Genomic DNA, 24,742 nt, shown 5'->3' on the forward strand with positions numbered 1-24,742 from the left:
CTGTAATACAGTATGAATCCCATACATAAATGTTTAACCTATCCATGACTGTACATGAAAAAATAATATATAATCTAATCTCGCATTTGCAGCCATAGTACCCAAGTTGTGTCTTTGTGGCTGAATTTTAGCAGAGGCCATATAAAAATACAGCTTTGGACAATCCTGTTTTTTTTAGAAGAATCCCTCAACTATGAATAGATCACAAATATCCTGCTATTGGGGACCTCAGTCAAACCTGTGATCAGCTGAAATGTACAGGAGATTACTGTGGCATGTGTTTAACTTTAGCATCACAACATGGGAAATGAAGCGTTACAGAATCAATCCTGAAATTAATTAGCTATCAATGCAATATACAGTACATAGATGCCAGGTTCCCTAAGCAAGAGACACCATTCGAAATGCCTCTGCCCTCTAAAAAAAATACATAGGTGACTTTTTTTATTTACCCCAGGATTAGAACTGAGCGGACCCATGGAAGTTTGGCTTGAGAGGTTTGTCCGGACTATAGATAAAGTTTGGTTTGGGGCCCAGGACTTGACCTGAACCCCAGTCACTAATTGGGCAATATGGGTTTCTACCCACAAGCAGCCAGCCATAAACAGGACACTTCTGGGGAAGGGGGGGTGTCCAAATTTTTTGGGGGATGTACACTACATCCAATCTCGCTGTTGTTACCCCCAGTGTGAGCCATTCAAACACTGCAAGTGGTTCGCACTGGGCTGAGTAGTGAGTGTACCTGAGCACAGTGATGCTTGCATGAGTGGTGTTCATACATAAAGAACCCCAACTCTAAACCCAAACTCTGTTTTTTTTGGTAAAGTCTGTGTTTGATACAAACACCAAACCTCGGGTTTTCTCATCACTACTCAGGATCCTCAAATAGGGCATTTACAATGGTTGTCTTTAAAGGGGTTATCCAAGAACTTAGGCTTTTCTTGCTGTGGGGTTAAGACGTTTGCTTTGCTATTATACAATTTGTTTTGTTTAGATATGCATGTGTGCATACATATATTACATTTCTTAAACTTATCCAATACATAACAATTCTATCTCATTATTTGACATCTCATTTACTATAATGAATATATCCTCTTATTTTCATAATCCCACTCCTTCCTCCATTCCTCATCCACAGTATCCTTTCAAAAATCAGATAACTAAGCTGACCTAATAATTTTTGGTTTGCTGGCTGCAAACGAGCCTAGATCTACAGGCTCAAGCTTGACCCTAGCCCCGAAGCAAGTCACTGATTGGCAGTTTGTGTCTCCACCGAACATTCAGTTAGCCATAAGGAGATCACTTCTGGGGGAGGGTGGGCAGGCTTTTTCAAACTTTTTTTTTGTTGCACACTACATGAGATCACACTGTTGTTACCCCCAGTGTGCACTGTTCAAACACTGCAATCGGCTTGCACAGGGCTGAGCTCAGAACCTACCTGAATACAGCGTTGCTTGCACGAGTTTTGTTTGCACATAAAGCATCCAAACCCCAAACCCGAAACTTGATTTATAAATTTGGTGTTGAGTTTGAAAACTAAACCTCAGGTTCGCTCATCTCTAATTATGATTGAATGTAATGCCTAATATCTTTGCGTTTCTATAGTCCATGTTTCATCCTTTGTTGATCCTTTCCCTCTTACCTTCTCCATTATCCTTTCCCTAGCATCAACCCCTCTTTTTGTTTTAATCTTGTATGTTTAATTTTTCTTGTATGACCCGATATAATAACTATCTAATATGTATTTTTATTATGCTTACATCCATTATAGTTGTCCTTATTAAAGATACTTGTTGGTTCAAATGTTGGATGTTATTTGTTCTTCTTCCTTACCAGATCAAAATAAAATATATTCCTACTTTGTCTTTTTCCATGCTGAGGTTTACTTTACACTGTCGGGACTACTGTCATTTCTTCGATCACAAACATCTTCATTGCAGTGTTGCCAGTCTTTATTGCAGATATTTTACCTGCCTGTTCTGCCCTTTGCCGATCTCTTCAGGCTTAGGGAAGTCATGGACCTCTCCAGGTGGCAAGTCTCCTGCTTCCGGTGTCATCTCTTCAACAAAGCAGCTTTTTCTCTTTTGCTCTGCTCTGTTGACAGGTTTCATTGCTGATGTCATGCTGACTAACAGCTGGATCTCCGCTGCCTAACTGCAGGGAGCCAGCTGTCACTCAGCATGATGTTGGCAGTGACGTCCTTTTGACTCAGCAGATCAGAAAAGGAAGAGATGTTCTGTTGACGTGAGGCCAAAGGAAGCAAGAGAATCACCACCTAAAGCCCCCGTCACATTTAGCGACTTACCAGCGATCCCGAAAACGATGCAACCTGATAAGGATCACTGGTAAGTTGCTGGGAGGTCGCTAGTGAGATGTCACACAGTCAGACCTTACCAACGACTCAGTAACGATACAGGTCACAGTAGCGACCTGTATAACGATCTCTGCTTTCATTGGGACCCTGTCACACAGTGTCAAACATAGCGATGCGTGATGCCCAGCAGGACACCGCCTTTGAAGAAAATGGTCCAGGACATTCAGCAACGACCGGCGACCTCACAGCAGGGGCCAGGTCGTTGCTGGATGTCACACATAACGAGATCGCTAGCGAGATCGCTGTCGTGACTCAGCAGCGATGTCGCTAGCGATGTCGCTTAGTGAGACGTGGCCTTAAGAGTAGGAATAAATCATCACAGGGCAGAACAGGCAGGTAGTTTGAAACTTTGTGCTGGTAAGTTCTTAGCCACATAGGAAAAAAGTCCTGGATAGCCACTTAAACCCTAGAACGCATACCTAGGGCCTTGCAGGCCTGCTAGGTCGCTTGTTTTCTATGGTAGATTTCTATGGTTGCGCTTTCTAGGGTTAAGCAGGCAAATGCTTTGTAGTAAAGACATTTGTGTCTCGCTTGTATTTTCACCAGTCATATGACTGAGATTTGTGTTTGCCAAGTCATGGGGGCCCACAGTAAAGCGGTTGTGATTCTGGTTTCCTTACTTTCCTTACTATGACATAAAGGATTAAAGTCTCGGCTGGTAATGAGTACAAGCAGAAAACAATCTGGACGTAATTTTAACTGTTCTTCATTAGTTTCATGATGTGAGAGAGCTTGATACTTTCTGAACACTTATGAAAGAATTATTTCATTTTTGGAGGTAGAATACTTTCTGTATCTTTGATTAAGGATTTTTGGACATGGAAATAATCCTGCAAACAGTAAATAACAAAAATCACAGAAAACTATATTCATTCACTCCTGTAATCAAATATGACGGCCTATTTAAATGTGATGTATTTACTATGTGTAATGTATTCTTACTACATTTACAACCCTGAGTACATAGTGATATCAGAATGAAATTAATAGCTTCTGGTCCTAGCTGGCGTGGTACCAAAAGCAACAAATAAATCTTCTTTTACCGCCAGTTTAATTTCTATTCTACAAAAAAAAAGGTTTTAATCACATAATAAATAAAGAGCTAGTGGTTCATAGACAAAATATGCTCAATAATCATGTTTGTGAGACCAACAGGAAAGGGGGAAACGGGCCAAGAGCAGAAAAAGATTTTATTTTCCTGCTTAGGTAGGACGTAGATGTCTTAAAAAAGTGCGGAAGAACTGATTGTCCTTTGCTTCAACTGCACGGAAGCTTCAGTAACCGGCCTGAAAGTGTGGAGGCTTCCTCTGGGATTTGCTGCCTACCGCTCACAATACAAGCATTATTCACACAGGTCTGCTAGCTAATATCTTAATGGTCTTGTGTCTTGCCCTTGAGGCAGTTGTATTTTCTGTCACATCTCCAAAAAGCACAGCCCGATCCAATTATGAAAACCATATTTTGTGATTGTAAGTTAAATCAAGTTTTTTTTTTAAAGGAATACTACTTAAAGCATTATAAATAAAGTCCCTTTCCTGTGCATAATTGACGTTATAAGTCTAAAATTACAGTTGCTCCTAAGGGAAAAATAAAAGAAAATGTACAAGTCCTTATATTGCATGTTGGGAAATAGAATCTTATTTTATCCTCATCCTGTACGGAGACATTATCTAATAAAAAGCACAATGCCGTTAGCTTCTGTGCACCAATATCATCCTGTCCTATAGGCTGGGGCCACACGGGGATTACTGCGATCCCCTTGCATGACACTCGGCTGACGCTGGCAGTACAGCAGGGCTGAGTCTCATGTTAGTTCTCCCTGTGACTGAGATCCGACTGTGTGAGCAGACCTCAGCTGCGGGGGGCGGGCCGGTGCTGAGGAGGGGCATGCTGGCGCTAAGGAGGGGCAGGCCAGCACTGAGGAGGAGCGGGCCAGCACTGCGGAGGGGAGGGAGGGATTTATCTCCCTCTCTCTCCTCCGTAACCGGCTATTGCCATACTCGCACTACACTCGTGGTACACCAGTGTACCGCGAGTGCAGTGCAATCTTTCTCTCGCCCCATTCACTTGAATGGGTGTGAGAGAAAGAGTCTCGCATTACAATGGCAGCATGCTGCGATTGCTTTCTCGGTCCGATTAGGACTGAGAAAATAATTGCTCATGTGTGCTGACACATAGGCTAATATTGGTCCGAGTGGCCATACTCTGACACTCAGCCTTATCCGAGGAACACAGCATGGATACTAGCAGCCTTCAACACCAATTTCTACAAACTAGTTACAATTGAGATGTGGCCAATGATACAGAAACTGATTTATATTCCAACCATCAAAAAATGTCAATACTCTCCCCACCATTCACACATAATTCTTTGTCCAGGTAAAGCTATTTCCCTTATCTCCAATGCTATATCAACAGTTCAGGAAAAAAAAACAATTTAACATGTCAACCATACATAAATAGAACGGACAGAATGAATCTATAATTTTTTCTATAATTTTGTATCACTGGCTGCACATGGTAAATCTGTCTAGCCTAGATTTCTGATATTTGTGAGTCCATAATGACATTAATACTTCATGGTTCTAGCTCAATAATTGATATTTTCAATTTACAATAAGAAAGTGAAGAAATTGAAGATATTTTGTTTTGGTAACTTTTTGAAGCTCTTTTGAAGCATGATGTGTATACATCAATGCATCTGTCAAAATATGCTACTCTTGCTTTGTTTAGCCTTTACGATAAAAGTAGTTATCCAAGAAATGGAATAAAAAAATAAATAAATACGTAAATAATACACATTTAAATATTAAATATTTTTCTAAATACCTTTATGTAGCAAAAATGTATTCTTTATCTACTGCGCTCTTCTGGGATTTTAAAAATGGCAACTTCCATCAATCACAACCCATCCTTGATTTCAGAGGACACGCAGTAAGATGTGCTAGATAAAGAATATCTGCTTGAGACAGAAATCAGGTCAGAGTAGCATCCTGTCAGGCATCATGACCTTACATTACTCTGTTCAGTCAACCTGACAGGACACTAAGCAGATTTGATTAAAGGAGAAGCTAAACATTTTCTTTAGCTGACTGAGAGTGAACATCCATCTCAGTCAGCCTGACAGTTTTAGTGCGTCATTCTCATGCTTCACACAGTCTGTCTTACTGCTTGTCTTCTGAGATTTAGAACAGGCTGCACAGATTTATGGCAGTTGCCATCTCTGAAATCCTCACAAAGTGTAGTAGATAAAGAATACCTTTTTACTAAATTAAAATATTTAAAAAAATGATTAACATTTAAATTTATATTATTTATTTTATTTATTTACTTTATTACATTTTTCCAGGAACCCCTTTAAGAATATATAAATGATAAGATTTTCTGTAAACTGTATTATTCACCTTCTTGCAAAAAATAAACACCTCTCTGGTACTAGAGCTGAGCATTCATTTACTTGAATGGAAGATGAGCTTCAGTACCCATGAACAGCCACTACACGGTGTATAGAGCAGATTCCAACCAATCTGATATTAATGACCTATACTAGAGATAGGCCATCAATATCTAAGCTAAATACCTGGACAATGCCTTCAATTATTTATTTCAAATTGTGCGTTTTGATCATTTAGAGCATTAATATCTATTGAATAGGAAATAATGGATAATAACTTAAAAATTAAACAAGTAAAGAATAAATAATAAATGAGAACGCTCAAAAATCTTATATTGTAATATTTTAGTACAGTGTTGCCTTGTAGAACCAAGAAACTTACAGGAGGGCCACGGGGTCCTATAACAGACATGCCCGGTTCTCCTGGAGCTCCCTGCAGAAAGATAGCAGATAGAAAGAATAAGGTGAGACAACACAGAGGAGCAGACAGTCAAGTAAAGGAAATCAGACAGAATAGGTAGGTTGCAGTCTAGGGGCACAAAGTGAAAAGCTTCCTGTATAGTCAGAAAAGAATGGAAGAAATATTAGAATAGAAACAAAATAACAAAACAAATATATTAGAACTTTCCATTAGTGTTTTCTATACATTTAATATCATCCTATTGCATAACTTGCAATTGATAAAACCCGCTATCAAAACATTTCAGGATTTTTAAAAGGATTTTCTCAAAAACATTTACAATGTATCTTGCAGAAAGAAGATAAATGTAAGATCACCGTGGTATCTGAGTGACAGCTGTGATCCCCATTGATCTTGAGAACAGGAATCCAAGTTCTCTTTGTGAACTGAGCTGTAATGACCATGTGCGGCCAATGCTCCATTTACAGTGTATTGGACTGACAGATAGCTGAGCCTGTACATCCCATAGATAGTGAATGAAGCACATGCACACAGCTGTTCCAATCACACAGACACTCAGGCACACCCATTCTTGTTATTGTCGGGGGCCCCATTGGTCGGACCCCAGCAATCATACACTTATCACATATTCTGTGGATAAAGTCATAACTGTTGTTTATGGGAAAACCTGTTTATTTTTAAGTTTGTTAATCCACTCTATCCTTGGAGGAGATTAGGGTCTATCTACACTGCTTTTTTGTAGTGTCTGTTTGACATACAATGCCTTAAAAATAACTCACAAACTCATAGATATTTTTTCACATTACACTAACAAACTTAATGTATTTTATTGGGATTTTATGTGATATACAAACTCAAAGTAGCAAGTATTTAGGAATTGTAAAGAAAATGATACATGGGTTTTCTAAATGTTTAAAAAATATAAATCTGCAAATTGTAATGTGCATTTGTATCAAGCCCCCTCTAGTCTTGGAAGTCCTACCAGGTTTGGTTGAAAACATTAAGGAATAAAAAGCATCATGAAAACCAAGGAACACACCAGACAGGTCATAGATAAAGTTGTGGAGAAGAGTAAAGAAGGGTTAGATTATAAAAAAAAATGCCCAAGCTCTAAACACGTCATGGAGCACTGTTAAATCCACAATCCAAAAGTGGGAGAACTATGGCACAACTGCAAACCTACAAAGACATGGCCATCCACCTCAAGCAAGGAGAGTACTAAATAGAAAAGCATCCAAGAGGCCCACGATAACTCTGGAGGAGTTTCATAGATCCACAGTTCAGGTGGGAGCATCTGTCCTCAGGACAACTATTAGTCATATACTAAACAAATCTGGTCTTTAAACAAGAGTGACAGGAAGGAAGCCATTTTTGAAAGCAAGCCATAAGAAGACCCATTTTCAGTTTGCAAAAAGGGATGTAGGTGACACAGTATGAGGAAGAAGGTGCTCTAGTCAGATGAGACCAAGTAGAAGTTTTTGGATTTAAAGCAAAAAACACTACTTGTGGTGGAAAACTAACAGAGCACATAACCCTGAAAACCCCTCCCCCATTTTCATACATGGTGGTGGTAGCATCATTCTGTAGGGATGTTTTTCATCAGCAGGGACAGGGAAGCTGGTCAGAGTTGATGGTATGAGATCAATGGCGCTAAATACAGGGCAAGTCTGGAGGAACACCTGTTGGAAGCAGCAAAGACTGTGACATGGGTTCACCTTCTATCAGGACAAAGACCCTAAACATACTGCCAGATCAATGGATGATTAAGAGAAAAGCATATTCATGAGTTTAAATGGCCCAGTGAAAGTTCAGATCTAAATCCCATTGAGAATTTGTGGCAAAACGTGAAAATTGCTGTTCATGGATGCTCTCCAGCCAATCTCACTCAGAAAGAGCCTTTTTGCAGGAAAAATGGGCAAAAATTTCAGTTTCTAGATGTGCAAAGCTGGTGGAGACAAGCAGTGGTAATTGTAGTGAAAGGTGGCCAGAAAAAGCATTGACTCAGTGAAGGGGGTGCTAAATACAAATGCACTTCAGGAAAATATAAAGAGAACCGTGTATCATTTCCTTTACACTTCACAAATACTTGATACGTTGTGTTGCAATATCACATAAAATCCCAATAAACTACATTTAAGTTTGTGGGTGTAATGTGAAATAATGTAGAAAAGTTCACAGGGTATGTATAGTTATTCATGGCATTGAATGCACCAAAAAGCTCCTGATTCCAAAATGTGTCTATGTGATCCTAATCACCCTATAGATACAAAAGGAGTGTTATCTTTGCATATATCAGACAGGTAGCTGTCATTTTTTGAGGGGGGTGTAAGAATGTTGGGCTTTATAAAGCATTTAATGAATCTAAACTAATATTTAAAAAAATGTGAAATTTCCGCAGATTATTTTCCATTTACATGTCTCATATAGTAATGGCCACTTTACACACAACGACATCGCTAACAAGATATCACTGGGGTCACGGAATTCGTGACGCACATCCAGCCTCGTTAGTGACGTCGTTGCGTGTGACACCTACGAGCGACTGCTAACAATCCAAAAAACGGCAAAAATCGTTGATTGTTGACACGTCGTTCCTTTCCCAAATATCGTTGCTCATTTTGGACGCAGGTTGTTGGTTGTTCCTGAGGCAGCACACATCGCTACGTGTAACACCCCGAGAACAACGAACAACAGCGTTCGTGCGTCCTCCGGCAACGAGGTGGGAGTGACGTTAATGCAGCTGCTCTCCGCCCCTTTGCTTCTATTGGTGGCCCGCTGTGTGACGTCGCTATAACGCCGCACGAACCTCCCCCTTAAAAAAGAGTTTGTTCGCCGGCCACAGTGACGTCGTTAGGAAGGTAAGTATGTGTGACGCGTACTAGCGACATTGTTAACCACGGGCAGTGATTTGCCCGTGATGCACGCACGACAAGGACGTGTGCGATCGCTAGCGACATCGCTAGTGATGTCGCAGTGTGTAAAGCAGCCTTAAGGCTAAAATTCTTTAGTATTTTCCTGCACATTTATTTGTGTTGGGACAATATTGGGTTATGATGGTCAATTTTTGCATAGTTACATAGTTACATAGTTACTTAGGTTGAAAAAAGACCTAGGTCCATCTAGTTCAACCTTCCTCCACCAGTTCTACATTTAGGCGGGCTTTGCACACTACGACATCGCAGGCCGATGCTGCGATGCCGAGTGCGATAGTGCCCGCCCCCGTCGCAGCAGCGATATGTGGTGATAGCTGGCGTAGCGAAAGTTATCGCTACGCCAGCTTCACACACACACTCACCTGCCGTGCGACGTCCCTGTGGCCGGCGACCCGCCTCCTTGTTAAGGGGGCGGGTCGTGTGGCGTCACTGCGACGTCACACGGCAGGCGGCCAATCAGAGCGGAGGGGCGGAGATGAGCAGGATGTAAACATCCTGCCCACCTCCTTCCTTCCGCATATCCTACGGAAGCCGCAGTGAGGCCGGTAGGAGACGTTCCTCGCTCCTGCGACTTCACACACAGCGATGTGTGCTGCCGCAGGAGCGAGGAACAACATCGGACCGTCGCGTCAGCGTAATCATGGATTACGCCGACGCTGTACCGATGATACGATTACGACGCTTTTGCGCTCGTTAATCGTATCATCCAGCCTTTACACACTGCGATGTCGCATGCGATGCCGGAAGTGCGTCATTTTCAATTTGACCCCACCGACATCGCACCTGCGATGTCGCAGTGTGCAAAGTGCCCCTTAGTCACTAAGTCATTTATAACCAACAATGTTTTGTGTACTGAGGAAATCATCCAGCCCTTTTTTAAAAGCTGTTATAGTATCTGCCATTACTACCTCTTGTGGTAGGGCATTCCACAGTCTGACCGCTCTAACTGTAAAGAACCCTTTCCTATTTAGGTGTCGGAATCGCTTTTCTTCCACTCGCAGTGAGTGCCCCCTGGTCCTTAGTATTGTTTTCGGAAGAAATAAGTTATGTGCCAGTCCTTTATATTGACCACACATGTATTTATACATATAAATGAGATCTCCTCTGAGACGTCTTTTTTCTAAGCTAAACATATCTAACTTTTTCAATCTGCCATCATATGGGAGGCCTTCCATTCCTTGTAATAGTCTAGTTGCCTGCCTTTGAACTGACTCTAACTTCTGAATGTCCTTTTTAAAATGTGGAGCCCAAAACTGGATCCCGTATTCCAGATGTGGCCTTACAAGTGATTTATAGAGGGGTAACAATACGTTGGGATCACGGGATCTAATCTCTCTTTTTATACACCCTAAAATCTTGTTTGCTTTAGCAGCTGTGAATTTTGTGAAGCAGAATAATTTTGAGTATAATATCCATTAAATTGCGTTGTTCTGCCAAGAATATACTTCCATAGTGACAATAAGTCTTATCATGTGCTATAGCATTTCTCTGTACACCTATGGAAAAAGCCCCAGAAGGTTGAGGACTATCTCATGGAATGTCCGTATGATTGGGTGACAGTGCGAAACTAGCAGAGAAAGCAGATTCTTTCATAGACCCCGTGGCAACATGTGCACAATACAAACTATCAGTCAATCAGAACATCTGACAGTATTTCCATGGGATGTAAGCTAATGCTTGCTCAATGGCAGTCAATGACAAGGGTCACATCTGTAATCTCTCATACCTTTTCATTCTGGCACTTAGAAACCTGAAAACAGAGCTAGCTGTATACAAAGCGAAGCATTCCATGGACGGACAGGGGGAAGAAATCATCAGGATGTGGTTTCACAGATTTATTGTCTAAGACAAACCATACTGCTTTTGATTTACGTGTAAGCAATAACAACTCATGTCAGTTTCTTGTGGCTTAGGCTGATTATATGTGGATCTGAAATACACCCAAGGCAAAGCTTCTTTGGCTTTAGAATAAGCTAGTTTATCTTATATGCAATTTTCATTTACATTACTTATTACATGGATCACTAGTTTTCTTTAGATCTAGGTTTAATCTACATATAAGTTGAATGTCTGTGTTTTATTATCTTGCACTGATATTGGGCAATGTATAATTACATTTTTATGAACAGGCTGTTCCCTATGTGCTCCTCTTTGGTGTAGTAAGTGTGAGCTTGCCTGCAAGAGATGCCCATGTTAGTTGCAGGCTACATTTTCTATTGTTGCTGACATTTATTCCTGTCTGTTTTCCACCTACTACATTCATCAAGCTGCTGAGAAGAAAGTCTTCACCCATGTGAACATTTTATTTTGTACTCCATCAAATCTGACCCTTTCTAATTAGCTCCAAGTGACAACCACCTATAACTCCAAATGATGGGATTGAGTATGGTAAACCAGAAAAATGAAGTGGAAACAATAGATCGTAACCTGAGGCAATGAGCCAAAAACATCACATTTGAGCCAGTAAGTGGCGAGTGAAAATGTGGAAAACTACAAAACATATTTAAACAACTACAGTACTGTGCAAATAATTAAGGCAGGTGTGGCCATCCTTTGCCTTCAAAACATCATCAAAGGTCAAGTCTTCTGGGTACAGTATTTGAAGGTACTTGGCAGGGAAGTTGTTCCAAACGTCCTGGAGAACCACCTATAGATCTTCTGTGAATGTAGGGTTTCACAAATCCTTCTGTCTCTTCTTATAATCCCATAAAGTCTTGATGATGTTGAGATCAGGGCTCTGTGGAGGCCATATCATCACTTCCAGGACTCTGTGTGTTCTTTAGATCTTTGTTACGTAGATGATAGGTCTTGACATTGGCTATATGTTTGAGTTCATTGTCCTGCTGCAGAATAAATGTGGAGCCATTCAGATGCCTCTCTTATGGTATTTTATGATGGATAAGTATTTACATTTATTTCTCAGCATTAAAGACACCAAGTAATTGTGCAACATCGAAGACAAAAGACTAAGTGATCAGCCACGGAAATTAAAGCAGGCTTTACACGCTACGATATCATTAATGAATTATTGTCGGGGTCACATTGTTTGTGACGCACATCCGGCTTCATTAACGAGATCGCAGCGTGTGACAATTTTGAGCATCCTTAAATGATCGCAAAAATGCTCAAAATTGTTTGCCGCGGAGAGGTCGTCCTGAAACAAAAAATCATTTTAATCTTTTTAGTGATGTTGTTCCTCGTTCATGCGGCAGCACACATCGCTATGTGTGACACCGCAGGAGCGAGGAACATCTCCTTACCTGCTTCCACCGGCAATGCGAAAGGAAGGAGGGGGGCGGGATGTTACATCCCGCTCATCTCCGCCCCTCCGCTTCTATTGGACGCCTGGCGTGTGACGTCGCTGTGACGCCGCACAAACCACCCCCTTAGAAAGGAGGCGGTTCGCAGGCCAGAGCGACGTCGCATAGCAGGTATGTGCGTGTGACGCTGCCGTAGTGATAATGTTCGCTACGGCAGCTATCACACAATATTGCATGTATGACGGGGGTGGTTACTATCGCGCTCGACATTGCTAACATCGGCTAGCAATGTCGCAGCGTGTAAAGCCCGCTTTAGTGTAGCAGATAAAAGACTCATCAGGTTGACTTTCCTTTGAAATCAAAAGATGTCCAGCAGTGTGATCAGCTCAGAAGTGTAAACAAGGAAAAAAGGAGAGATGCGCTGTGTGACACCTGGTGGTGATAGTGGATTAAGTATTACCCGAAGGCTGCTCACTTCATGGGGTTGTGCAACCTTGCACAACCCCGGTTAAGGCCCCCTTCACACGTCCGTGAAACACGTGCGTGTTTGGCCCGTTTCCGTATGTACCGGAGACACGGCCAAACGTGCACCAATGTTAATCTATGTTTGAGGTCGCACGTGCGTTATTTCATAATGTCCGTGTGTCCGTGATCCGTGTTTCCGTTTTGCATGGAAGCATGTCCGTTTTCTGCACGGAACACGCGGACACCATGAAAGTCAATGATTATGTGCACACAATACGGGACACGGATGCATCTCTGTATGCTCCGTGTACGTTTTGTGCTTTTTTCTAGCGATGTCGGTCATTCTTTCTTTTCCTGTCTATGTCTGTCAATCTCCCTCAGTCCGTCGGTCGGTCTCTCTGTCTGTCTGTCGGTCTCTTTCTGTCTTGTCTGTCCCTCTCTCGCTGTCTGTCGGTCAGTCTCCCCCCTCTCTCATACTTACTGTTCCCCGATCACCAGCGCGGCGCTGCACGGCTGTTCTCTTTTGAAAAAGCCGGCCGTTCATTAAACAATCTCGTATTCCCTGCTTTCCCTGCCCACCGGCGCCTATGATTGGTTACAGTTAGACACGCCCCCACACTGATTGACAGCTGTCTCACTGCAACCAATCACAGCCGCCGGGGGGCGGATCTATACTGTGCAGTTAAAAAAAAAAAAAAATAATTAAAAAAAAACGACGTGCGGTCCCCCCCCATTTTGATACCAGCCAGGGTAAAGTCACACGGCTGAAGGCCGGTATTCTCAGGATGGGGAGCTCCACATTATGGGGAGCCCCCCAGCCTAACAATATCAGCCAGCAGCCGCCCAGAATGGCCGCATACAATAGATGCAACTGTTCTGAGACTGTACCCGGCTTTTCCCGATTGGCCCTGGTGGGTTGGCAATCTGGGTAATAAGGAGTTAATGGCAGCCCATAGCTGCCAATAAGTCCAAGATTAATCATGTCAGGTGTCTCCCCGAGATACCTTCCATGATTAACCTGTAAGTTACAGTAAATAAACACACACACCCGAACAATCCTTTATTAGAAATACAAAACACTAACAAATTCCCATGTCACCAATTTATTAACCCCAACAAAGCCCTCCATGTCTGGCGTAATCCACGGACCTCCAGCGTCGCATCCAGCTCTGCTGCATGAAGGTGACAGGAGCTGCTGAAGACACCGCCGCTCCTGTCATCTCCACACAGCAACTGATGTGAGTAGCACGATCAGCTGAGCTGTCACTGAGGTTAATCGCCGCCACCGCCGGTGGGCGGGGAAAGCAGGGAATACGAGATTGTTTAATGAGCGGCCGGCTTTTTCAAAAGAGGAAAAGCCGCCGGAGTTTAGAGAACAGACGTGCAGCGCTGTGCCGGTGATCGGGGAACGGTGAGTATGAGAGAGGGGTACTCCATTCAGTCACTCTGGGGATTAGCGGTCACCAGTACTCTGTCTGCTGTCAGCGGGTATGTATCTACAACATTGTGCATCACAAACACGCATAAATTCACACGGACAACACATACACATGTCAGTTATTTCTCGCACGCATAAATGGACAACCAACACGCACACACGGCTAGCATACGGCATTCACACAGATGGCACACGGACACAAAAAACCCCCACAAAAACGGAAAACGGACCCGAAAAACGGACGTAACACACGTGCGTGTTTTTTCATGGACGTGTGAAGGGGGCCTAAAGCAGTACAGGGATCCGCGGGAGCCGTTGATAACTTGAGCTGTCTGGAGATCCTGGGGAACAGCGTGGAGGGGCTTCTTCCGGGTAGGTCACATAATCATGAGTGACTGGAAGTGCGTCACCACAGGTCCTGTAACAGACAGAGCAAGCCAGTACCCCAGCAACCGTAGATCCTAGTGGATAGTAAATGTCTCTCCGCTCCCAGAGCTGCTCCTGCCGTTAATCCCTCAGACAGGATAGTAGAAGTAGAGATAGCAAGGTGGCGGATAGATAGGAGCGCTAGGAAGCAGGAGGAATAGGTATGTTAGAATTTAAAACAAACCTTTTATTATTAAAACCCTCTAATGACCACTACGTGTTTCAACAGCTGATTGCTGTCTTCATCAGGTGATCACAGGCCGACCAATAGAAGCGGAGGGGCGTAGATAAGCGGGACGTAAAGATCCCGCCCACCTCCTTCCTTCCGGAGTGCCGGCGGGACGCAGGTAAGCTGCAGTTCATCGTTCCCGAGGTGTCCAAGGTGTCACAGCATATTGCATGAGAAATAAATGTAAAGACTTTAGCGTTTCTAAAAAGTAATACTCTTGTTATAGTATTGTTTGTGTATTGCTGCATTGCTATTGTCTTGTTTTCTGGGATCAAATAAAAAAAGGAATATATTCTCCACCTATTTGTGCAGGATACCTTCTGGTGCTCCAATTACCTTCCATTATCTATGAGATTAGCTCCAGTGTTAAGATTGATAGATTAGATTGTAAGCCCTGCTGCTGACAGAGGCAGATGTGAGTGATAATCTCTGTCCAGCCCTGCAGGATGTGATGGAGCTACAGTATATACTGTATACTAAGGAAAATATTAGCATTGTTTTTACAATTTCATAGATCCTTGATTGAAGCTGAGGACGATTTAGAATAATAATATTATAGGAACTATAGAAAAAGTAAGGTTACGTTCACTTGCAGCATTTTTTTACTCTGCAGCCAAAACCTGCTCTCTTGGCAGTAAAAACACTGTATTATCTATTTTGCGGCTTTTTTGCAGAATATTTCACACTGATTTTGTCACATTTCTTGGTGCAGGTTTCATGTGTGCTTTGTCTAAAGCACATTTTTAAGAAAGTTGGTTTTAGTCAAGAAACGCTTTTAAAAACGTCTTTGAAACTGCAGCATTTTTTTCACATTCTCATTTTTTTATGAAAAAATGCTGCAAAAATGCAAAAAGAATTTACATATTCTCAAGTTCAGTAAGGAAAAAAAATACATGCATGTGCATGAAATTTTTGAAATATCATGGCTTTTGCTTGTACTGTAAAAAAAAGCTTTTAATTTGCATAAAAAAACAGCAAAAAAATAGAGCAAAAACATTGCATGTGAATATCACCTAAGGTTACAGTATTGGTTTTGTAGTCACTTTTTTAAAGTGGGCAGTTTATATACTGAAGATAGGAAGAGATTACTATATTTTGCAAAATTGGGGAAAGTGCATTAATCAATTGATACTACAAGAAGTCACTTAATTGACTAGTCATGAGCGAGCACTAAAATGCTCAGGTCGTTGGTCCTCCAGCCAAGCAGGTCAGACAGGGCTCAACTCAAGTAACGAGTATAATGGAAGTCAATGACTGGGCAGTTTGGCTCTCTGCCCACATACAGCTAGCCAAAAAGAGAGCATTTCTGGGGGAGGGAGGGCAAGGTTTTTTTTGGACACACAGCATCCAAAAAAGTTGTTTTAACCCGCAGTGAAAGTCATTCAGAGACTGTGAATGGCTCTCCTTTGGTGCCTGCACACATCATGCAGTGAAGCAAGCCTATGCTTTGTGTTTGTTGTCTCAAGGACAAAACATCCAAGGACCTGTGATACTTGGCTGAGCACCACAAGCACCCGAAGCACCCCGATGTTCGATCAACTATCAAGCAGTGCCAAGCACGCTCGCCCATCACTGCTGTTGACCAACCACTGTCCACTAAATCTGGAAGAATAGATTTGCTGGACTCTGTAACTGCTAAATTGGAGGGTTGTGAATCTCATTACCTCCTGATATTTTGGCTCTTCTTTTCATTAGCCAGGCTGATGAGACGATTTGTGTGTGCACCCGACCAATGAAAAGAAGAGCAGGAATGGCGGCAGTGAAGGAGATTCACAGGCCTCCCATCCAGCAGTATCAGATTGCTGACCTGGCCAATGGACCCGAGTCTTCTAAATCCATTCTCTGGTCTATAATCTTTATTTCTGTGATTGGGTATCTTACTAATTGTTTATGTTTAGAATGAATTCCTAAATATATGTTAAAATACAGTATGCAGAGCACTTTTTCCTCTCTATGGTTGGGTTTTGTATTGTTTTGTAATGCCATTTTGAAAGCAAGACTAACTTGAGAAGGTATGCTACAATTCACCTATCCTTCATCGCTATAGATCTGAATCTAAATAATTTTACTAGCTTACAAGATAGCACCATGGTATGTTATTCCGTTTGTCATAACTTTGTTGTTCTCAATCTTCTGCTTCATCAACACAAGATATAGCTAATCCCGGTCAGCCATATTCCCTCAAATAGGTCAACCTATTTTAATGCGGTAATTATTATTTCGATTAGATACAAAAATAAAATTATATGCCTAGTTCTCCTCCAAGCGAGGATGTGACTTTATACAGAGCCATATCTGGTTGTGGGAAAATGCAGCTGGAAAACGACTTTAAGCCAAGTCATTTCATTGAAAACCAAAAAACATTTACATGTTTGTGGACTGTTTTCCATTTCCTAAATGTGTCAACACATGTTAGTATTCAGCAATATTCATCAATGCCAGTAAAAGAGTGGCCGGGGATAGGTTCTTTTGACCAAAATAGCTTTTCTTTCCAGGAAGTCAGATTGATTCAATTGGTTTAGATATCTTAAGTACAGGGATAGCTGTACCACAATACTATGATGTTTCAATGTACTATGAAATGAGTATACAAAACAGATCATGGATGCGCAGTTATCACTTATACATTGTGATTGGGGTTTTTTTGCATTTTTTTTGCAATCTTCGATCACTTTTTTTAAACACACTAAATACATTAAACAATGAATTGTTGGTTGCTGGTTGTTTGCTGGTTGTTTCTTTTTTCAAAAAGACACTCAAGACATTTTTCAAACCTTTTCAATTACGTTATCTAAAGTATGGCTTAAGGTGGTGTCACACATAGCGACGCAGCAGCGATCACGACCAGCGATCTGACCTTATCAGGATCGCTGCTGCATTGTTGCATGGTCGCTGGTGAGCTGTCAAACAGGCAGATCTCACCAGCGACCAGTGACCAGCCCCCAGCCAGCAGCGACGCGTGGAAGCATAACTAAGGTAAATATCGGGTAACCAAGGAAAGCACTTCTCTTGGTTACCCAATATTTACCTTAGTTACTAGCGTCCGCCGCTCTCACGCTGCCAGTGTCGGCTCCCTGTTCCCTGCACTCCTAGCCAGAGTACACATCGGGTTAATTACCCGATGTGTACTCCAGCTACGTGTGCAGGGAGCAGGGAGCCGGCACTGGCAGCGTGAGAGCACACCGCTTAGTGCTGGCTCCCTGCACTCCTAGCCAGAGTACACATCGGGTTAATTACCCGATGTGTACTCCAGCTACGTGTGCAGGGAGCAGGGAGCCAGCACTGGCAGCGTGAGAGCGGCGGTGCTAGTAACTAATGTAAATATCGGGTAACCAAGGAAAGGGCTTCCCTTGGTTACCCGATGTTTACCGTGGTTACAGCTTACCGCAGGCTGCCAGACGCTGGCTCCCTGCTCCCTGCTCGCTTCAGTTCGTCGCTCTCTCGCTGTCACACACAGCGATGTGTGCTTCACAGCGGGAGAGCAATGTCCAAAAAATGAAGCAGGACATTCAGCAACGACCGGCGACCTCACAGCAGGGGCCAGGTCGTTGCTGGATGTCACACACACAGCGAAAATGGTGCCTTAGCAGCGACGTCGTTGTCGTCGTCGCTATGTACGACACCACCTTTAAAGGGAATCTGTCAGTAGGATCAACTCTCATAAGCCACCTACATGGGCATGTGGGTCATAGGAAGTTGAATAAAAGTAAACCTTGATATCTGGGATCTGATGCCTTATTCACAAAAAAATCCATTTTTCTTATATGTAAATGAGTTATTAACCCCTTCATTCCCAGGCGATTTTCCGGGGGTTTTTTCCTCCCTTTCTTCCGAGTGTTGTAACTATTTTTCCGTCAATCTTGCAATATAAGGGCTTTTTTTTTGCAGGACGAGTTGTACTTTTGAATAAAACCATTAGTTTTACCATATAGTGTACTGAAAAATGGCAAAGGTTGCCTCAGGTTGGTACGAGTTTGTAGCCAACAAACGTATAGATTTATTTTTATCTAAGGGGAAAAAAAAATTCACAAATTTGTCCCAAAAAAAAGCACACTTTTTGAGCCATTTTCCACGATCTGTAGTGTTCTAATTTTTCGGGATCTATGGCTCAGTGCCAGCTTATTTTTTGCGTCTTGAGCTGGCATTTTTAACCGTACTATTTTTGCGCAGATGCTACGTTTTGATCGCCTGAATCGCAGCTTGCTCAAAATATGCAGCGACCAAAAAACTTAATTTTGGCGTTTGGATTTTTTGATTTTATATTTTGATAGATCGGGCATTTCTGAACGCGGCAATACCAAATTTATGTATATTTCTACTTATATATATATACTTATTTATATACTTATTTATACTTATACTGTATATTTATTTTTTTTAACCCTTTAATTTTCAGTGGGGCGAATGGGTGGGGATTTGAACTTTTATTTTATTTAAATTTTTAAAAAAATATATTTTGACTTTTTTTAATTTTACTAGTCCCCATAGGGGACTATAAGGATCAGCAGTCTGATTGCTTATTCTTTCCTGTAGATCTGAGCAGCATTGCTCAGATATGCAGAAAAGCTCCTCTTCTGTCACACCCGGTACACTACCGGCTGTGAGAGGAACTGACTCATGATAGCTACAGGAGTCATCACATGACCCTGTGCTACCATGATAACCATCAGATCCACATGATCACATCACGTGACTTCTGATCACGACTGGTAAGTGAATGTTTACCGCGGCCGGCATGTACAGTGCGCTGTAAGGGGTTAACAGGCATGAGTGGGTAGCGAATCCACTTGTGCCTGATAGCCGCACATGTTAGCTGTTTAAATCAGCTGAGATATGCAGAGATCGCTGCAGGCTGCCCAGTACTCAGTACGTCATGTGTCGTGAAAAGGTTAAGATCCTTGGTCCAGGCACTGATTTCCCTGAAATTCTGCCCCTAGAGCATATATTAAATGAAAGAAGGCATTAACATGTAATGACTGACACTTTGCAGATCTGATCTCACTGCAGAGCTCTGTGTGATTAATGCTAACACAGTACAGCATTATAAACATCATTGCAGTGGCAGTTGTCCTTTCACCTTTCAAAGTGCTGGCAAATCTGCTGCAGAGCTTTACCTAATTATAACTAACAGTACAGCAGAGTTGAACCTTGTCTCATTAGAAACACATTTTCAGTGGTCTTCTTACAGTGCTGTCAGCTCTGTTCTTGCCTTTCCATCACACACTGGCTGCCTGTAGGATAGAAACTGGTGCACTATGAGTGGACAATGCAGCTGCCAATGTGTTTGTAATGAGACAAAGTTCCCTTCTACTGTGCTATGCTAGCTCTGCTGTACTGTGTTAGTTATAATCACACACAGCTATGCAGTCAGATCAGGAGAGCAGACTGTCAGTCATTACATATCCTGATACTGGTAACGCTCCCTTCCATTGAAAATAAGCCCTGGAGGCAGATTGTCAAGGAGATCTTTGTCTGGTCCATAGATCTTAACAGCTGAATAACAGAAACTCATGCATTTCTCTAGAATAAGACATTAGATCACAGATTTAATGTATCACTTTATTCAACTTCCTATAACCTGCACACCCATATACTGCACTGAGCGTTTTTTTTTGCGTCGTTTTTGGGGTGCGTTTTTGGGCTCCAAACTGCATGATTTTGCTTCCCCAGCAAAGTCTATGACTTTTCATTTTTGCTGTTTGCGCACAGCTTTTCTTTTTAGCTGCGTTTTTGAGCTGAAAAAAAAAATGGTCATGTCAATTCCTTTCTGCGTTTTCTGCGTTTTCCACTCATGCAATGCATTGGAAAAACGTAGCAAAACGCAATGATCAAAAATGCAGCAAAACGCAGCCAAAAACGCAGCGAATTGCGGCAAAAACGCATGTATTTTTACCATTTTTACCGCTGCGTCTTTTGCCGCAGGTGCGTTTTATGTGCATTTTTAGCTGTAAAAAACGCACAAAAACGCAGCGTCTAAAAAAAGCAATGTGCGCACATAGCCTTAGAGGGCTGAAAATGGTCTGCAAAATGTTATGCTCATTTCTTTTAACTGCAAGGCATTTTGGAAACATGAAGTGGTTAAGAGAATCTGAAAAGACTGAACGCACGTAAGAAAGAAGTTTTACAATAGTAATGAATAGTAAGAGTCCTTCAAGTGTTTTCTAAGTGCTTTTTCAGCCATTCTTTGGTCTTGATTCACTCAAAAAATCCTGAAAAAAACATTATGTGAAAATGCACTTTTTCTTAATAGAAATGTATGACTAAAATGAGACTTCATGATTACTATTTCGCTAGTCATCGGGGGCACCCTTGTGGGGTTGGTTAATGACAGTACTAAATGGAGGGTACAGGCGCACAAAAACGATGGTAACACCCAGTTGTAAATGTATTCCTTATCAAGAGGAACATAGAAAGTCAATAAAGCATATTTGTAATTTATTATTTTTGGGGATTATAAACAGATGTGGCATTTTCCCTTTCAATCATTTTTTGATGGGCGGTTCACATTTAGCGCATTACATATGTTTCTGAAAGTGTTTGAAATATCTTTGAAAATAAATTATATTTATTTCTATTTCTTATTTATTGATGTTTAATTTTACTGTCAGTAGTTTTTTTTTGCCTTTTATCTTACTTATATTAGTTCTTACATGTCTACAGTATATTTTCAGGAGGTTGCATAATATTGGTTGGGTTTTCTAGCTTAACTGTGAGAAAGGCATACAATAAGACATTTTTCACAAAGCGCTGAGCCGTCTTTATTGAGGTCCACTAGAAAGTGTCTCCAGTTTAAAGAGCAGCCACACACACACATGGCCTTTGTGGTAAAGATTTCTGGTCAGCATAAAGTTTTCATCACTTCTGTGGGTGTTTACGAGGCTGTAATTTCCACACAGGCGAAGGTTTGGCCATGTGGTTGCTAGCGCCAAGTTGGTGTATTGGTACCAAGCATTAAGTGTTGTAATTAATACTAAATAGCTCAGTGTTTAGCATGGGAGTTATTACGTGCAGCGGAGTCTTTTATCTACAGACGTGGAAGTAGAGAAGCAGAAATGAAAAGAGGAGTCATTTTGTTGTTTTTGCTTCACGTAAACAGTTTCCAGATGGCTAAACATGTGGTTAGAGGGTATTTTGTGGAAAGGCGGAGCGGACTCACCTTCTCTCCAGGATGACCCTTAAATCCCTGGATCATTTACATCAGACACAGCCCCATTCAGGATCGTAAAATTTAAGAGAGGTAGAAAGAAAAGATAGGTGAGCTTCATAGAGACAGACCAATGTAGGCATGCATCATCTACATTAAACTATTGCGTATTAGTAGACTCTTGTGTGGCACAAAGCTTTGCCGAGGACATACAACACAGAAATCTGTGATACAGATGTGACCCCCCAAGTCACTGGACTTCTGGCATGACGTCTTGTGACCTATTCCTTGTATTCATTACATAAAAAACTCGAAATGAAAAAGACTCATCTGTTCTTTGTGAAAAACTGTTTATCAACTTAAACTAATTTAATGCAGGTGACGGGATTAGCTGTACTAGGAGAACTAATTAGCTCCAATTAACGAAGACTTGACAGGCCTGCAGCCATCGCCAAATCTGCGTGAGCCTGACGTTATGCTGGCAATAACACAGTGACAAATTCTGTAGAGCTGCAGGATTTAATGGATTTGTACAGTTCCTTCCTTTTCGTCAACCAGTCTATTATCAAGGCTAAAATAAAGTTTTTCAAGGAACCATGGCTGTATACATTACATGTAGCACGCACATTTTTTGGCATTAACAAAAGTACAATTTTCATAAACTCAACACAAATTTAGTGGAAAGTTGAGAAAATTCAGAATATTATACAGATGATTAATGAGGTATCCTAATCAATCTTATGCCGGTTTCAGAGATCAGTATTTTTTCTCATGTCTTAAAAAGGGTCCATGTTTTTTTGGTGTTTAAACCATATATCAGTTTTTAGAATTCTATTTGCATCATGTATGAAAAAAAAGAACTGGCGTTGGCTATTAAAGTAAAATACCGGTAGATCACAGATATCTGTGTGCGATCCATTATTTTTTCCCTTGCCTTTGTGAGTTTAATGCACCACACAGATCAAAAGTAGGGCATGCTTCCTTTTAATTTTTTCATGGACCATTGGCCTATAAATGTCATGCAACAAGTGTGGCGAACACGTTCAGTCCAACAGATGTCTGAGTGCACAACATAAACACACCACAACACCACAAACAAGGGGGACACCAGTAATACAACCATGGGCTCAGGCTCTAGTGAGAGGGTAGATGGACACCTACTGCCCTTACCTGGAGCTGTAGCCTGCACTTCTAGCCAGACCCTTACCTGTCGCCGAGCAGGAATACCTGAAGCACTGAAAAATCCCTACGCTAGACCCACCACTGCACTAATACAACAGGAGGGTAGGTGAGACAAATAGGGAAAAACAACGAAAATGAAGACGATACGATATCCAGATGAATCCATGGTAGCTCTTTCCACCAAGGCGGCTAGCATACAATTTTCTTTGTATAATCAGCAAGCTTTGCTGGGAAGCCCTGTTACTTAAACACCACTGGGCGTGGTTACAGAGCAGTTACAGCTGACCTGCACTAGAGAAGCGCTGCTAGCAGCAAAATGGACAGTAACTGTTTCTGCACTGAGAAACAAAACAAGATTTAAATGCAGCGTCCCAGATGGAGATGAGAGACTCTAGTCCCAAAGCTGTCACTAGTCTCCAAACACAGGGAATCAACCATGACAATAAAATAATGGGACAAGTGAAAAGGCACATTGTAGTGGAAGCATGATCTATCTGCAGAAAAATGGATAGGAAATGGCCAAAAAAAATCTGACATTTGAGACCGACCTAGGATATATGAAACATCAATATTCTCACTTCTCCATTTTAGACAATGGCCAAACAGGGCCTTGGTGAAGTGATGTGAATTTTGCCTGCAATCTATTAATGTCAATTTGATGATCACGTAGCATGCATAATAATACAACCATAACATGCATATAGCAGAGCCAACATCACTGCACGAAACTGCACATTATTTATTACTATCACAAATATTTTCATAAAGCAACACAATAAAGCAAAAATCTAATATGCAAAAAAGTATGGAGAGACAACTTTTAAGGCTGAAGAAATGGAGAATATAAGGGAGATGTGTATTAGAATGTCTACAATTAGTGTTCCCATCAGAAAAAAGTGTTAGAAATAAATATATGTTATGCTTAGTAAAAAAAAATAGCTGATTTTTTAACCTATTATTGGCAGATCAAACCCTTTAAGGGATGAAGCATTTTATGATAGTTGTTGCGATTCCTCTGTGCAGGGCATCTTGCAGACTAGTAGATGCTCTAATGCATTTTCCTGAATTACATTCCTGGCAGTTACTTGATTCCTCTGTGCAGAGCATCTTGCCTTTGGAGATGCTCTGCTGTGCCTTCCTGAGTTACTAACTAGCAGCTTGTTTGACAGCACAGGATTCCATGTTGGTGCTGATTACTCAGGTGTTCCTCCTTACTGCTCAAGCTTTTTTGCTCGCCCCAGAACTTTGCCAGTTGTATTTTCTGGTTCTGCTGTTGTGCTGTTGCCTCTGCTAGTGTTTTGATCTTTGTGTTCTGACCCCGGATTGTTATTTGACTTTTCTCTGCCACTCCCTGTTCCGATAATGACCCCCTGCCTATTGACCTCGGATCGTTACCTGACCACGTCTCTGTTTTCTCCCTGAAACTAATACGAGCTATCCTGGATTTCTGACCCTCAGATATTGACCTAACTA

General features: G+C 41.7%; 1 protein-coding gene across 1 annotated transcript in view; it reads right to left on the minus strand.

Moving 5' to 3' along the window:
• Positions 1–24,742, minus strand: part of LOC142310953 (uncharacterized) — a 246,321-nt gene that overhangs the window by 201,570 nt on the left and 20,009 nt on the right. Inside the window, exons 3-4 of the mRNA XM_075348828.1 lie at positions 22,100–22,126; positions 6,154–6,204 (exon numbers count right to left, since the gene is read on the minus strand). Coding sequence (XP_075204943.1) covers positions 6,154–6,204; positions 22,100–22,126 — 78 coding nt within the window. The remainder of the gene's footprint in view (positions 1–6,153; positions 6,205–22,099; positions 22,127–24,742) is intronic.

This window comes from Anomaloglossus baeobatrachus, chromosome 5 (assembly GCF_048569485.1).
Source record: "Anomaloglossus baeobatrachus isolate aAnoBae1 chromosome 5, aAnoBae1.hap1, whole genome shotgun sequence".
Lineage (NCBI taxonomy): Eukaryota > Metazoa > Chordata > Amphibia > Anura > Aromobatidae > Anomaloglossus > Anomaloglossus baeobatrachus.